Here is a 14164-nt window from a genome sequence, read left to right as displayed (position 1 = left end):
CAGGCAATATGGAATCTGTTGTGTCACCAGTATCACTAGCCACATTATCGAATTCCTCTTTGATTTTGTTTATCTTGTCCGTAAAATAGACACAAAAGTCGTGTGCTAACTCACTGTTGCTGTTGGCTTTAGGGAGTTTAGTTTCAGGCCTTTCTCCAAGCAAAGATTTCATGTAGTCATGTAAACGTCCAGGACATTTATCAGACAATTCAGTTATCCTATTTTGACAATAATCTCTTTTCGTTTTTCGAATCAGTTTGTTCATTTCATTCCTGGCACTCCTGTATAGCTGACGATGTACCTCTAATCGCGATGACCGCCATTTCCTCTCCGCCATGCGCCGTCTGTGCTTGGCATTGAGTATTTCACTGTTGTACCAGGATGATGGTGGACGTTGCCTCACTTCTTTGATAACAGCCGGTGCATGCCTATCCAGAAGCTTTGTTAATGTTTCATCATACATTTGTGCAAGTTCATCCACGTCCTCAATAGATTCATACCATCTAAGAAGTGGAAATTCTAATAGCTCCTTTCGAAAATCATAAGATGTCTGTGTTTGATAAGGTTGTTAATGCTTATACTTCATATCCAAATTGAAAGTGAGTGAGTTTAGTTTAATGCCTCACTTAGCAATATTCCAGCTATATGGCGGAAGTCTGTAAATAATCGAATCTGGACCAGACAATCCAGTGATCAACAGCATGAGCATCGATCTGCGCAATTGGGAACCGATGACATGTGTCAACCAAGTCAGCTAGCCTGACCACCCGATCCCGTTAGTCACCTCTTACGACAAGCATGGGTTACTGAAGATCAATTCTAACCCACATCTTCACAGGGTTTTAAGAGTGTATGTATGTGGACAAATCAGCAGACAGCATGAAGAAACCACTGTTGGACAGATACCATTGTAGATGCTTACTAACAGTGCATTTTACATCTACCACGGAGCCCATAAACTGACTTATAAATAGAGACCTGCAGTCTTTTCATATTGATTAATATAGACCATAGATTGTTTAGGCAGCTAAGAAAGCTTAGCTCTGTTGGAGCAACCACTAATTGGCTACTCTCAAACACTGACTTACTGGCAGCCTTTTTCATGTATGTTAAAATATTTGCGATTACTTTATATCTGTCATTGCCAACACAGTACACAATAAACAATTTCATGATTTACCACGATGAGTAATTATCTGATTACAGGTGTAATGTTATGAAATTTGCTTCTTAGCAGCCATATTGCAATTTTATTCGAACCTCTGGAACAACATTCAGGTGTCACATTGGTGCACACGAATTGTGAAGTTCCACATGTCTTGGGTAAAGTAGGTTCCTGTAGACAAGATGTTTACACTGAAAGTTAAGTTTGAGAGAAGTCTGCAGCATGATCAATGGACAAACATCAAACATAGTTCACCATGTTTATATCACGAAAAATGCAAACAACACATGTACTGAGTCATATTACAGTTTTAAGACCAATGAATGAGTGAGTGAGGTTAGTTCAGCGCCTCACTTAGCAATATTCCAGCTATATGGGCGGTCTGTAAATAATCGTGTCTGGACCAGTCAATCCAGCGATCAACAGCATAAGCATCGATCTATGCAATTGGGATACGATGACATGTGTCAACCAAGTCAGCGAGCCTGATCACCCGATCCCGTTAGTCACATCTTATAACAAGCATGGGTTACTGAAGATCAATTCTAACCTGGATCTTCATGGATTTAAAGACAAATCACTGGACAATGGTGATAAATAGTATTTTCAATATGGGCCTCATGGTGGCCAATCAAATTCATACCTTAAGTACAGACTGGTTATAACTGGTGGGAAAAAAACATGTGAGATTCAGCATAACATAGAGCAAGGCAGGGATTTAAGTTTGCAGGCTCAAAAGGCTGTGTAGTCTGGATTTACTTGAAAGATGGCAGCACATGGTGGCGATGCTCGTTTTGAAATTACTTGTGAAAGTAGTTGTTCTATGGCGTGTCATGATTTCCACTAAGAACTCATATTTCAAGTCTTGTGGACTAGCTATCTACCAGTCCTGACAAGACATAGCTTCAGGTTTGCCAGTCTATGAAAAAGCATATACATATACATTCACAACCAAAGTGTGGAAGATATTGATTATAAAAATGAGTATTTTAAGCAAGAACTTACTGTGCATGGAAACTGGTTGGTACACTTCTGTAACAATGTCCTTACAATGGCTATGTAATGAAGACGAACTTATCACCTAATTGCCTGCACACAGTGGAAGTCGCGGTGGCTGAGCGAGTTAGGTGGCTGACGCTGTGTGCTGGTGATTAGGTGCCTGACTCTGAGGGTGTGGGTTTGAATCCTGGAGGGGACTCAACCCAACAAAAGTACTAGAATCTGTGCTTTACAAAGAAAGTGTAATCCCAATTATAATGCTACATTTGACCACTTTCTAAATGACATTGTGTTATTTCTTTGTTGCTTTAGTTGAACATTTTCCTTCAAGCACTTGCCAAGGAAACATTCCTTACCTAAACCTAACTGTCTGGACAAACTGGTAAGTCACACCAATGACACAGTGTGGTTATACGTGGACTGACGGAAGCAGTACCTCCGTAGAAGACCTACAACTGTACTCTGCTGCTGACATGAGACAGACAGGCTATTATCTGTACCACAGCACCAGCTCTGGAAATAGATTCAGGAACTACTTTTTGTGGTGCTTCTGTACATCTTAGCTCAGAAACATGGTTAAATTATGTCGCTACGAAAATCTCAACACACTACCCATCTTATAAACTAAGTAACATAACCTTTCCATTATAAGGATTTTGTTGCAAATCACATATATTTGAAAATCATATTGATGTCCAAATGCAAATGCTATCCATCGACTTTAGAGAGGTCTGACGGTCTACATTAGACAACAGCCACGAACATTTTGTTTTCACTCGGCGAAAGCTTGGGAGGACAACTTGCTGTCACAGCTTCAAGAGCCTTCACAATAAAACATGGACATCTTCAGCTATCATCATGACAAAGGAGGCTTGGGAGGTTTACAAACACTGACAGCTTCAAGGACTGAAACACAGTCAAAGCACAGAAAATCTATCAATATAAGGCAAAGCTTAGGGGTGATAGAGGCAACAAATTGACTCAATGTTCTAAATTAGGAGTAACAGTAAAACACTTGAGGACACAACTGAGAAAGCAATAATGATAGATTGGTCTAGCAAACACCACCATAAAGGTCAGTATCTCCGCTGCCCAACACCGGCCTGAAATATGTCTTCACATTAATCCCTCACAATCAATGAATCACTTAGAAGTTTCTGCTGTCATAAACACGCCCGTGTCTTCCTATCACTGTCCTCTATCAACATATCATCTGTCATAAACACGCCCATGTCTTCCTATCACTGTCCTCTATCAACATATCATCTGTCATAAACACGCCCATGTCTTCCTATCACTGTCCTCTATCAACATATCATCCGTCATAAACACGCCCGTGTCTTCCTATCACTGTCCTCTATCAACATATCATCTGTCATAAACACGCCCGTGTCTTCCTATCACTGTCCTCTATCAACATATCATCCGTCATAAACACACCCGTGTCTTCCTATCACTGTCCTCTATCAACATATCATCTGTCATAAACACGCCCGTGTCTTCCTATCACGGTCCTCTATCAACATATCATCTGTCATAAACACGCCCATGTCTTCCTATCACTGTCCTCTATCAACATATCATTCGTCATAAACACGCCCGTGTCTTCCTATCACGGTCCTCTATCAACATATCATCCGTCATAAACACACCCGCGTCTTCCTATCACTGTCCTCTATCAACATATCATCTGTCATAATCACTGTCCTTCTATCAATCAACAAATCATCTGTCATAAAACTGTCCTCTATCAACATATCATCATGTCATAACTGCGCCCGTGTCTTCCTATCACTGTCCTCTATCAACATATCATCTGTCATAAACACGCCCGTGTCTTCCTATCACGGTCCTCTATCAACAAATCATCTGTCATAAACACGCCCGTGTCTTCCTATCACTGTCCTCTATCAACATATCATCTGTCATAAACACGCCCGTGTCTTCCTATCACTGTCCTCTATCAACATATCATCTGTCATAAACACGCCCGTGTCTTCTTATCACTGTCCTCTATCAACATACCATATATCATAAGTGAGTGAATCAATGTTGTCTTGAATTTGCAATAATAGCCATATCAGGGACCTGTAAGTAATGAGTGAGTGAGTTTATTTTTACGCCACTTTTAGCAATATTCCAGCAATATGACACGGCAGGGGGACACCAGAAATGGGCTTCACATATTGTACCCATGTGGGGAATCAAACCCAGGTCTTTGGCGTGATGAGCGAACGCTTTAACCACTAGGCTACCCCACTGCCCCTGTAAGTAATGAAGTAATGAACGTGACAATCTCGAGACAGAAAGCGTGAGAAACAGTCATGGTGCAATTCTCATCCTTATTACAATTGACCAACGATTAGCTAAGGTTTTTAAGCATTTTAAAGAACAAGATTCCATAAAAGAGAACAAACAAAAAGCTCAGGTAACAATCAAAACTCCTTAACATGAGGAATTATTCTACTTGCATGTTTGGGAAACAAAATCAACAAAATACATTAGCAAACCGATGAAATCAGTTTAAATAATTTTGTGATCTGAAACAGAATTATTACAAGTGAGTTGTTTCTAATCGCTATAATTAGAACGGGTACAGCGTCACTCCGCCACACACTGTATGTGTTTACCATCATGATGGCGTCCCAAAGCTAGCTATTGCCTAACCACAACCAGAGAGCTGAGATAGGGTTACATAATCCTCTGTGTGATGTGTTAAGATGTTTCAAATATACAGACTCTGTCTGCCCTGTTGAGTAACATCTCGACATAGTCTGTCTGTCAAGTCTTAGAACAACATTTGGAGAGCACAACAAGGTTTACCTGCAAACCACACTGAAGCCTTCAGTTCCTAGTCTAGGGCTATTGAATGTATCATGAAAATCATTCTTGTTTAGAATCATTCCTATAGATAATTACTGCAGTCAGCAAGTAGCATCTTCCTCATTCTATATTCAGTTCACAGACTCATCCGAAAACATGCCATGAAAGGAATTGAAATTCAATAATTTCATATATTATTCTCCTTTTTTACCATGATTAGTCACTGTACATAATAGAGTATGGATATTACCATACAAAAGGTGGAATCATTTCTGTCCGCCTAACACTATTTGTTTAGCCAGGGATATCCTGAGCTTGACTATGGACAGCTTCCATGTCAGACCAGACAGTTAATTCATTCTTGTGACGTCTAGCAAAACCTGGTACGCAAGTTCTGGTAGAAAAACACTTGAGGGCCAGGCAGCCCCTAGCCATCTCATATTGATAGATCGATCTCACTCGGACTTATGGCCAGTAATTGTGACTCGGGTCAATGGCTAATCGCTTCCTTGGCCCTTCTAATCTACAGCCTAATGAGCCACAACAACAGACTCTTCCAACTTGCTTTAGTAAGTACTGTAGGAAACTTTGTTAAGTGTTAACAAAATGCAAAAAACTGATTGTTCCATTATGAGCCATGCATCCCATGAATCTAGATTCATTTCAAGAATCATTTTCATTACAAGCATTACGCAAAACTTTCACCTCCCTCCTCATACTTTTAGAAGCATATAGATGATTTGAACAGAAATTCATCCAATATTGTAAACAGAGAAATTGTACAAAGAAGCTTGGAAAAACCTTTCATTACAAATTAATTAAGAGTTGAAACCTTTTGGCTGGGACTACTAACACAAGCATAGAACTTGACATCGAAGAAAACATTCCATTATAAACAAGCAGAAGATGACTATAATTCCTATGTATTTAATGTTGAGGGTTATTTTACACCTACAGAAGGTTTCAAATCACAGAATGTTTGTACAGTAAGCCATACAACCTATTTCCATTCTTTCACTCACTAAGTGTATTGTGAGGATACATTAGCCTGTAAGTGGTAAGTGCCTAACTCTGTCGATACCGTCTGAAACACCCTACCTCTCCCCTTCCCCGTCACAGACAGAAATGTTAGGTTGTGTCCTCACCTACTCAAAAAATCACCACTGAACCATATAAATAAGAACTGATCACTGTTTCTTCATGTTCATGTGAGACATACACATCAATGTTCATGGATGTGCAATTATTGTTTTATCTGCATGGTCGGAGATGCTTGTGAAGGATGATGAGTGAGTGAGTTTGTTTACGCTTAAACTTCCTATCCAAATAGAAAGTGAGTAAGTTTAGTTTTACGCCACACTCAGCAATATTCCAGCTATATGGCGGAAGTCTGTAAATAATCGAGTCTGGACCAGACAATCCAAGGGTCAACAGCATGAGCATCGATTTGCGCAATTGGGAACCGATGACATGTGTCAACCAAGTCCACGAGTCTGAACACCCGATCCCGTTAGTTGCCTCTTACGACAAGCATGGGTTACTGAAGATGATGGAGAGGGGATGGAGCTCCAGCATCCACCAGGATGCAGAGTTGTCCTGTGTTAAGCCCTGAGTGCCAGCTGCTTTGTGTCACAATACAAGCGAGTCCGGTAATTCTGCGCAGCTGCAATAGCGTACTTCCGTATCAAAGGTAACCATCGTCTGCTACCACATTTACGCTTGAAATCAGGACATTTCTACAAGAGACTGGCTTTAATCACTTAAGGTAATTAAATAACAGTAATTGACAGACAAATTGACAGTTTTATGAAAATTTGTTATCTTCAGACTTTTAAACCTTTTTTCTTCATTATTCATAATTGGATTTAGTATGAAACACACTTCCTTACATTGATGAAGCAAATTTTTAACATAATCTGGCCTTAATACGCTTCCATACTTCGGATCTCCAGCTGGATGTTATGCGCATTGCTGTGCAGAATTACCGGACAGCAAGCGATGTCGTCAGAACGCCGGTGCAACGTTAGAATCTTATAGTTATCAATAAAACTTATATTTCTAGTAAATATGATGCATACCAGCATGTTTAGTCATGTAAACCACAAAAAATAAGAGACGATAGTTGCCGTGTTGCGATCGATGTGCTTAGGTGCGCGGAATTACCGGACGGCATTGTATACAATAAAGCAGACAGGACAAGTATGCCTGCTTCAACCCAGATTTGATTTAAAAAACACTTTCTGTAACCTCTTAACACTACAGATTGACAGAATTTTGAGTGCGATCTCACTCCATTTCATCCACCTCAAGGTCAATGAAAGTACAAAGTGTGCTGCTACTGCATCAACCCCTGGAGTCAGTCCCTGAAGGAACTTCTCCTTGTTCTTTGGAAGCCTCAGTTGATGAGCTTACCAGCTCACAAGTAGGTACACAATGACCAAACATGGCACAATGCTGCTCAATTAGCATCACAAGACTACTCGTGGTCAACAGAAGATTTGCTGTATTCCTACAGGATTCCCCACTGTACATGCATGGCCTCTGGGCAATGTGCTTAATCAAGAAGGCTTGAAGTCACAACAAAGGTGGCCACACATAAGCATATCTCTGATTGTCATTAATTTTATATTGTTGGCTGTGATCTAGCGGTCAGTGCTGTGGATGGTAAGGACTGGCATATTGGTCAAATTAATCTCGTCAGCAGTATAACGAGCTGCCCTCCTGGGACCGGGTCACTGCAGGCATTGCCCTGCAATAAATGTTTACAAGCTTAGCCTTGATCTGCATCCGGGGAGAAAACTGTTGCCATTATACTGTAACATAAAGCAGGGTTAAACGTCACGTATTTATGACTTAGATTTACCAGAAATCTTCAAATATTTCTGTTATTTGGAAATAAATAAAAAACAATGCAACCATGCATGCAGTTCACTTATTTTGTACATAAATTTTAGGGGGGGGTGTCATTCACATGGCTTCTCCATAAAAATCATCATCACTCCCCAAGCCATAAATTATGAGCGGTACCTTAACACAGTGGGGTCTCATACAATGCAAACCGGATATAGTGTGCTGTACGTTCGTGCTTTGGTTGATAGAAACGTTGTTTTTTGGGTTACTATGAGTATAGTTCAAGTACTAAAATGAGCGAAACACTTCTTCTTACTCTAATAACCTATAACTCACTGCTAATTTGAATAATGACCCTCTACATTCTTTCAAATATCAAAAGCGCATCGCCGATTTTGCTCCTTCGAAGAAAACATCAGAAATAAAGCCACATTGTGCCTTAATTTCTCAGTTTCTTGGTATAAATTGACAACATATGAAATATGTGATAAATAAGCTTTCAAATGGTGTGAAATATTCCTAACATAGAGTATTCGTTTCTTTACACGAGAGTTAAACGTTACCCACCTATGCATCATCACTGTACAAGTTGATAGCCGCTAATACAGTTGGTTGATAGCGCTTTCAAAATAAATCACTGTACGGTTTCTAGTTAGTTCATGTTATCATTTCTAAATAATTGAAGTTCCTAATTATATATTTTGCATCATTTTCTCTTACTTCCAAATTTAACACAGGTGAACTAAATGAACACTTCAATTTGCTATATTCTGATTTTTGGACAAATTCTTTCAACATTATCATAGACCACTGTATTATCAATCAACCATCCAGTGAATTAAAGTACAAAATCTAATATCTTATCTTATTTTTTTTAAGTTTTCCTTCAAACCCAAAATTTCAAACTGAAGTATTCAGTCCCCTTAAGAAAAAGTCTAAATGTGATATGAAGGAGGGTGTGTTCGGCCAGATGCAAGCATGAGTTAACAGAGGAGCTAGATTGGAAGACAAAAACATTTTCCTCGCATGAAGCTAGCACTCGAACCTCGTCGACAATTGTTATTCCTGCACGTGGGAGTTTTAATGGAGGTTCTGTGAAAGAAATGATAGAATTGCTTCCACTAGTCTAAGATAACTTAAAGGACGTCGGGCATGATTATCTGTTTCTTAACTTTACACGATTGGTTGCTTCAAATTCTTTTCCCTCGAACAATATTGCGTTCATGCTGTTTTCTGAAGTGGTATCGTGGTATTCACTCCACAACACGGTACTGATGAGATAAAGTGAGGTAACAAAGTGTTTTTGGAGAATTGGGCTGAAAAACACCGGCACAATGACAGAGGGAAAAGTCCCTAGTGGTGTGTATGTTCCTAATGATTCCAAAATACACTTTGCAGTTCCTGATAGGACTGTTCTGGACAGAATGAAAGGTCCTCTTGAAGACAACCAACTTGTACCTTCTTGCAAATGCAGGACAGGATTGCTAAAACTGACCCAAAACAGGTTAACACTCACAAAATGTGTATTAATGGAAACAAAACCAATGTCTGTACGTGTGGAAAGTTAGGGGACGTTGATTTATATGGGGTTTAGGAGCATCCGACTCTCATCGGAAAATGTTAAGCATCACACGAAGCTCGTATTTTGGAAAGTTGTGAAGAACTTTTTGAAAGTTTGGAATTTCGTGAATTAGAACAGACGAACAAAAAAGAGTAGTTCAAGTCATTGGGTCATGATGTCAACAAAATTTGCAGTGGTCACGTTAAACAGTTGAGACAACTCAGAGTTGGAGAAACTTCTGCACATGACAAATTTCTGAAAGCTGTAACTTGTGATTGGAGACATTCCAAATATGCTTTCGTAATAAGTTCTCTCAAAACAAGATATACCAGTACAATACATACATACACTGAATGTGTCCAAATATATCAATAAAGTGCACCTTTGATTAAGCTCTCAGGACGTTATTCAGCTATGAGCTATATTCCATACAGAGAAACAAACAGTTTCAGCTATAATCCAGTACAGTGATGCTGCATTGTTGCCAGTGAATTCATTGATATCGTCATATAACTAACAACTTTGAAACATGCAAATTCACATATACATTGTAAAATCTATTACGAATAGAATACTGGTAGCTCTTTAGGCTAACATGATGGTATCTGTGAGTAAAAACGAAAGCGCACAAGTTTGTCGAATTTGGCCCGATGCGCAAGAGGTGAAATAAATTGTGTTTTCATTAACATACAAATATCTCGCTAATAATTACTGTAACTGTTATATCCAAGTTATCTAATGTTGTAGCGCAGCCTATTTGCGTGTAAAATTATACTGTACTTTGTCTTTAAATACATATTTTTGATCGAACATACCTGTTCAGACACATATCTATGAACCAAAGCATGAGCGTAAAGCGCACTATATCCGGTTTGCACTGTATGGGATCATACACTGTGCTTAATTCCTCCAAAATGTCACATATGAAACCATTCAAACCCACAAAACGTAACGCATTTGGTAGAATATTTGGCACTTTTGGAGCCACTTATAAAAATACTCCCACTTGTAAAATGTTACATGAAACCAACAGAAATAAAAGTATATTTGGCACATTTAGAGCACATTGTTTTGCTTGGAAATCAAGGGCAGATAATGCAAAGGGAGCTAACTCTGGATGACCTGATATATTGCAGAATCTGAACCACATCGCGATAATCGTATCGCGAGATACTGTACCGGTATATACCGGTTTACCGGTAATATTGCACAGCCCTACATTTTACTGTAGGTAGTCAAAAACTGTCTCTGCTATAGTCAACTCGAAGGATGTCAACTCTTGCAGAAATTACATATTTGGGTTGATAGTGATGGATCGTCAAGTTATCATTAAATTGGGAACGAAGATTGGCAAGGTGAAAGATGGGTCAAGAATTTACGAATAAATTGTTGAAAAGGACTGGCCAAGTGAAAGATAGGTCAAAAAGTGATCAGTAAGTTGTGACAAAGGACTGGCTAGGTGAAAGATGGGTCAATAAGATACCAAAGAATGGTCTAAAAGATTGGCCAGGTGTAACATGGGTCAAGAGGTTGCCAATAAATTGTCACAAAGATTGGCCATGTGAAAGACATAACTTTAGGCATCCTGTCTTACAAATTCAGTGTGGAGAGGGTGTCTTTTTCTTCACAACCAATGTCTCATGGAAATCTGTAGCACTGATTCAAGATTCTTTCAGTGTTTGAGGTTACAGTCTTGACAACCTTCATTCTACCTGTATCAATTGTCAACCTACCTGTATCATGCGCTGTCAACCTACTTGTAACAAGTGTCAACATACCTGTATACGCTGTCAACCTACTTGTAACTAGTGTCAACTAGGGGTGGGTGATAATACCGGTTAACCGGTATATTGCAATTTGAACTTCGCAATGCGATATATTGCGGTGCAGTTTTCGTGAACTGGTTCACTCGATACAATCGGCAATTTCCGTGACCATGATCGGTAATTTTCGTGATGTAGTAAAGAATTCTAAGAACATTTGTATTTCCTTTATATTATTATACATTAATAGTTTTAAGAATGTTTATTGGTCAATCATGCCAGTGGCATGGTTTCAAAAGAAAGGAAAACAGTAATTTCATTACCTTAGTTAACCCATTCAACACCCGGCCTGGCAGTAGGCGCATCAAAATGATATATGATTTTAGGAACCTACCTAACATATGATTCATTTATCAAATCTATCACTTTTCACAATGTCGGAAACCGCTTATTACATTTCGAATGAAAATATATTATCGACAGAATTATAAACTATTTTTGCAATGTTATTGAATAAAAAAAGATTTTCGGACACATGCTTCGGCAACAGGTCCACATTAAAGTCAAAGAGCAAAGTAACGATGTTTTGAGGAAATAATTAAACAAACTGTATAAACTAAAGAATAATATCAACAACAGTATTCATAAAAGTTGTCGAACGTACATTATAAGTTCTATATCCATCATTTTGTGTGCGATTATGTAATGTACTGACTGACTGAGTTTGGTTTTACGCCGCTTTTAGCAATATTCCAGCAATATCACGGCAGGGGACACCAGAATTATGTAATGTAACTCAGGTGACTTCATTCACGCTCGGACACGATGCTTAATGGTAAAATATATGCTTGAAGCATTTTTGTCACAGGTCATAACCTAGCACGATACGTTCACTAAGTTTCATAATTTACGTCCAGGTGGTGATTTTGTGCGTAACAAGTTCAGAATAGCAGATTACGTAAAAAAAGAAAATATATTATGACATGTTACAAATGGAAAAAAATTGCCGCATTTTTGCTCCCTACGTGGTTTATCTGGACATTAACTTATTTAAATTGTAGTTGTATTATTTGAATAATATGATAAAAAAATAACTTTGTATTTATAAATATATTAGGATTAGACCTTTCAAATGGTGTATGACATGTAAGCTATGATGTTTTACAAGCTGATATTTTCCTTGATAAACATAGGCTTCATCTATGACCTCAAAGTCTCTGGGAACTCTGAGTGTCATGGTAGTAAAAGTCTCTGGTTGACTGGTGTTGAAAGAGCTAAAGTATGTGTTACACTTTCACAATATATTGCAATATATTGCAATACACAAACCATACAGAAAAAATTATGAGGGTGTTCAAAGAACAATGCTGTGATGTCACAGCTAAGGGAGATAATCATGTCTCTATTTAAGCATACCACTAGGGATAGCTATGACTTAGAACATTTTAATCTCTTTCATTCTGTATGTATCTGTGGTACCCACAGGACAGTTGCAACCATAATCCAGAGGGAATGTTTACGACATAATTACATATTGCAATACACAAAAACTTATCACAATATATTGCAATACGAAAATTTTGGCAATACCCAACCCTTGTGTCAACCTACCTGTATGCGCTGTCATCCATATACTTCCTCCTGTTAATCTTCCGGCAGTCAGTGAGGCGTGCGTACACCTCATCGAGACTCTCAGCCCATGTGTGGAGATTCCCAGTCCCAAACAATGCCAGTCCACCACCACCTAAAACATGTTTAACATTCAAATCTAGAGACTGCATAATTTCACTATGGAATCAGTAAATATTTCATATTCTTATGTTTGTTTTTAAATATCACAACCCCAAATAATATATAAATCTTGAATATCACTTCAAAAGTCAAAGAAGTTTAACCTTTATAGTAATTATTTGAGTGGGCAGTCACCTTTAAATGGTCATTTTTACAGACATAACAAGTCCACGCATAAGTAATCTCCAACAGTATCCGTCAGGCAACTGAGGAATGCATTTGTATTTGTATACACAATGTAATTAATTTGTTTTTTTAGAAGGTCATGTCCTTTAAAGAGAAACTATAGTTTGGCATGAAATGCATGTGGACCCGTTTTTTTGTAAATATCTCTTCATCCAATGACCCAATCGATCTCAAACTGTGCAAGTGGATGTTTTGTCAGACAACCTAATCACGTAGCAAACCGATTTATAAGGTGTCGGATTACATGAAACGTACATAGCTGACCTACATTGACGAACGTTGACCCTTATGACCCAACACTGCCGCTGTTACAGGTCATTGGCTCCCTCCCTCTGCAAGCAGTCTGCGGTCTGCTGTTTATTTTGTTGACAGTTACATAGACAGATTCTTTAATACATATGCATAAAATCGGTGATTTACAATGTGATTAGGTTGTCTGACAAAACATCCACTTGCCCAGTTTGAGATCGATTGGGTCATTGGATGAAGAGATATTTACAAAAAACGGGTCCACATGCATTTCATGCCAAACTATATATGATTTCTGATTTTTTACCCAATTCATGGCTCACAATTACAACACATTTTTCATAAATATCTAAAAAATCATTTATAATCATCATTCTTCAACTTAAGAAGAACTGTTTCATCATATAAATTAACAATATAAGCACTTTTGGACCCTCTGGCTAGCAAACACTTAAGTCATTTTCGAAAAAGAAACCACAATCCTACATGCTTGGATCTTCACTGTCAGTATGGCTGGTCAGGTGCTTGTTCGGAAATTTTTACACCTGACTGTTTTGAAATTTTAGTTTAAACTTCATTAACTTTGTATTTCGGTCAAAAGCAGCAAACTACTTTTGCTTGGATAAAGAAGTCTATCTAATGCAATTGGTTGTCTATCATGCTAGCTTTCTCACATGAAATTCAGGCTTCTGACCTCTAAATTCATGAATGGGAGAGTCTTCCTTTTACTGTTTGATCTCAAGATTTGCAGCCCCCTTTCCATGCCTTGTTTCGATT

The 14164-nt window shown here is 38.5% G+C and overlaps 1 protein-coding gene across 1 annotated transcript in view; it reads right to left on the bottom strand.

Moving 5' to 3' along the window:
- Positions 1-14164, bottom strand: part of LOC124263055 — a 113360-nt gene that overhangs the window by 39990 nt on the left and 59206 nt on the right. Inside the window, 1 exon segment of the mRNA XM_046697670.1 lies at positions 12773-12905. Coding sequence (XP_046553626.1) covers positions 12773-12905 — 133 coding nt within the window.

Source organism: Haliotis rubra, unplaced genomic scaffold (genome assembly GCF_003918875.1).
Source record: "Haliotis rubra isolate DU_JTF1 unplaced genomic scaffold, ASM391887v1 Scf867, whole genome shotgun sequence".
Lineage (NCBI taxonomy): Eukaryota > Metazoa > Mollusca > Gastropoda > Lepetellida > Haliotidae > Haliotis > Haliotis rubra.
This window is presented reverse-complemented; position numbering and strand designations above follow the sequence as displayed.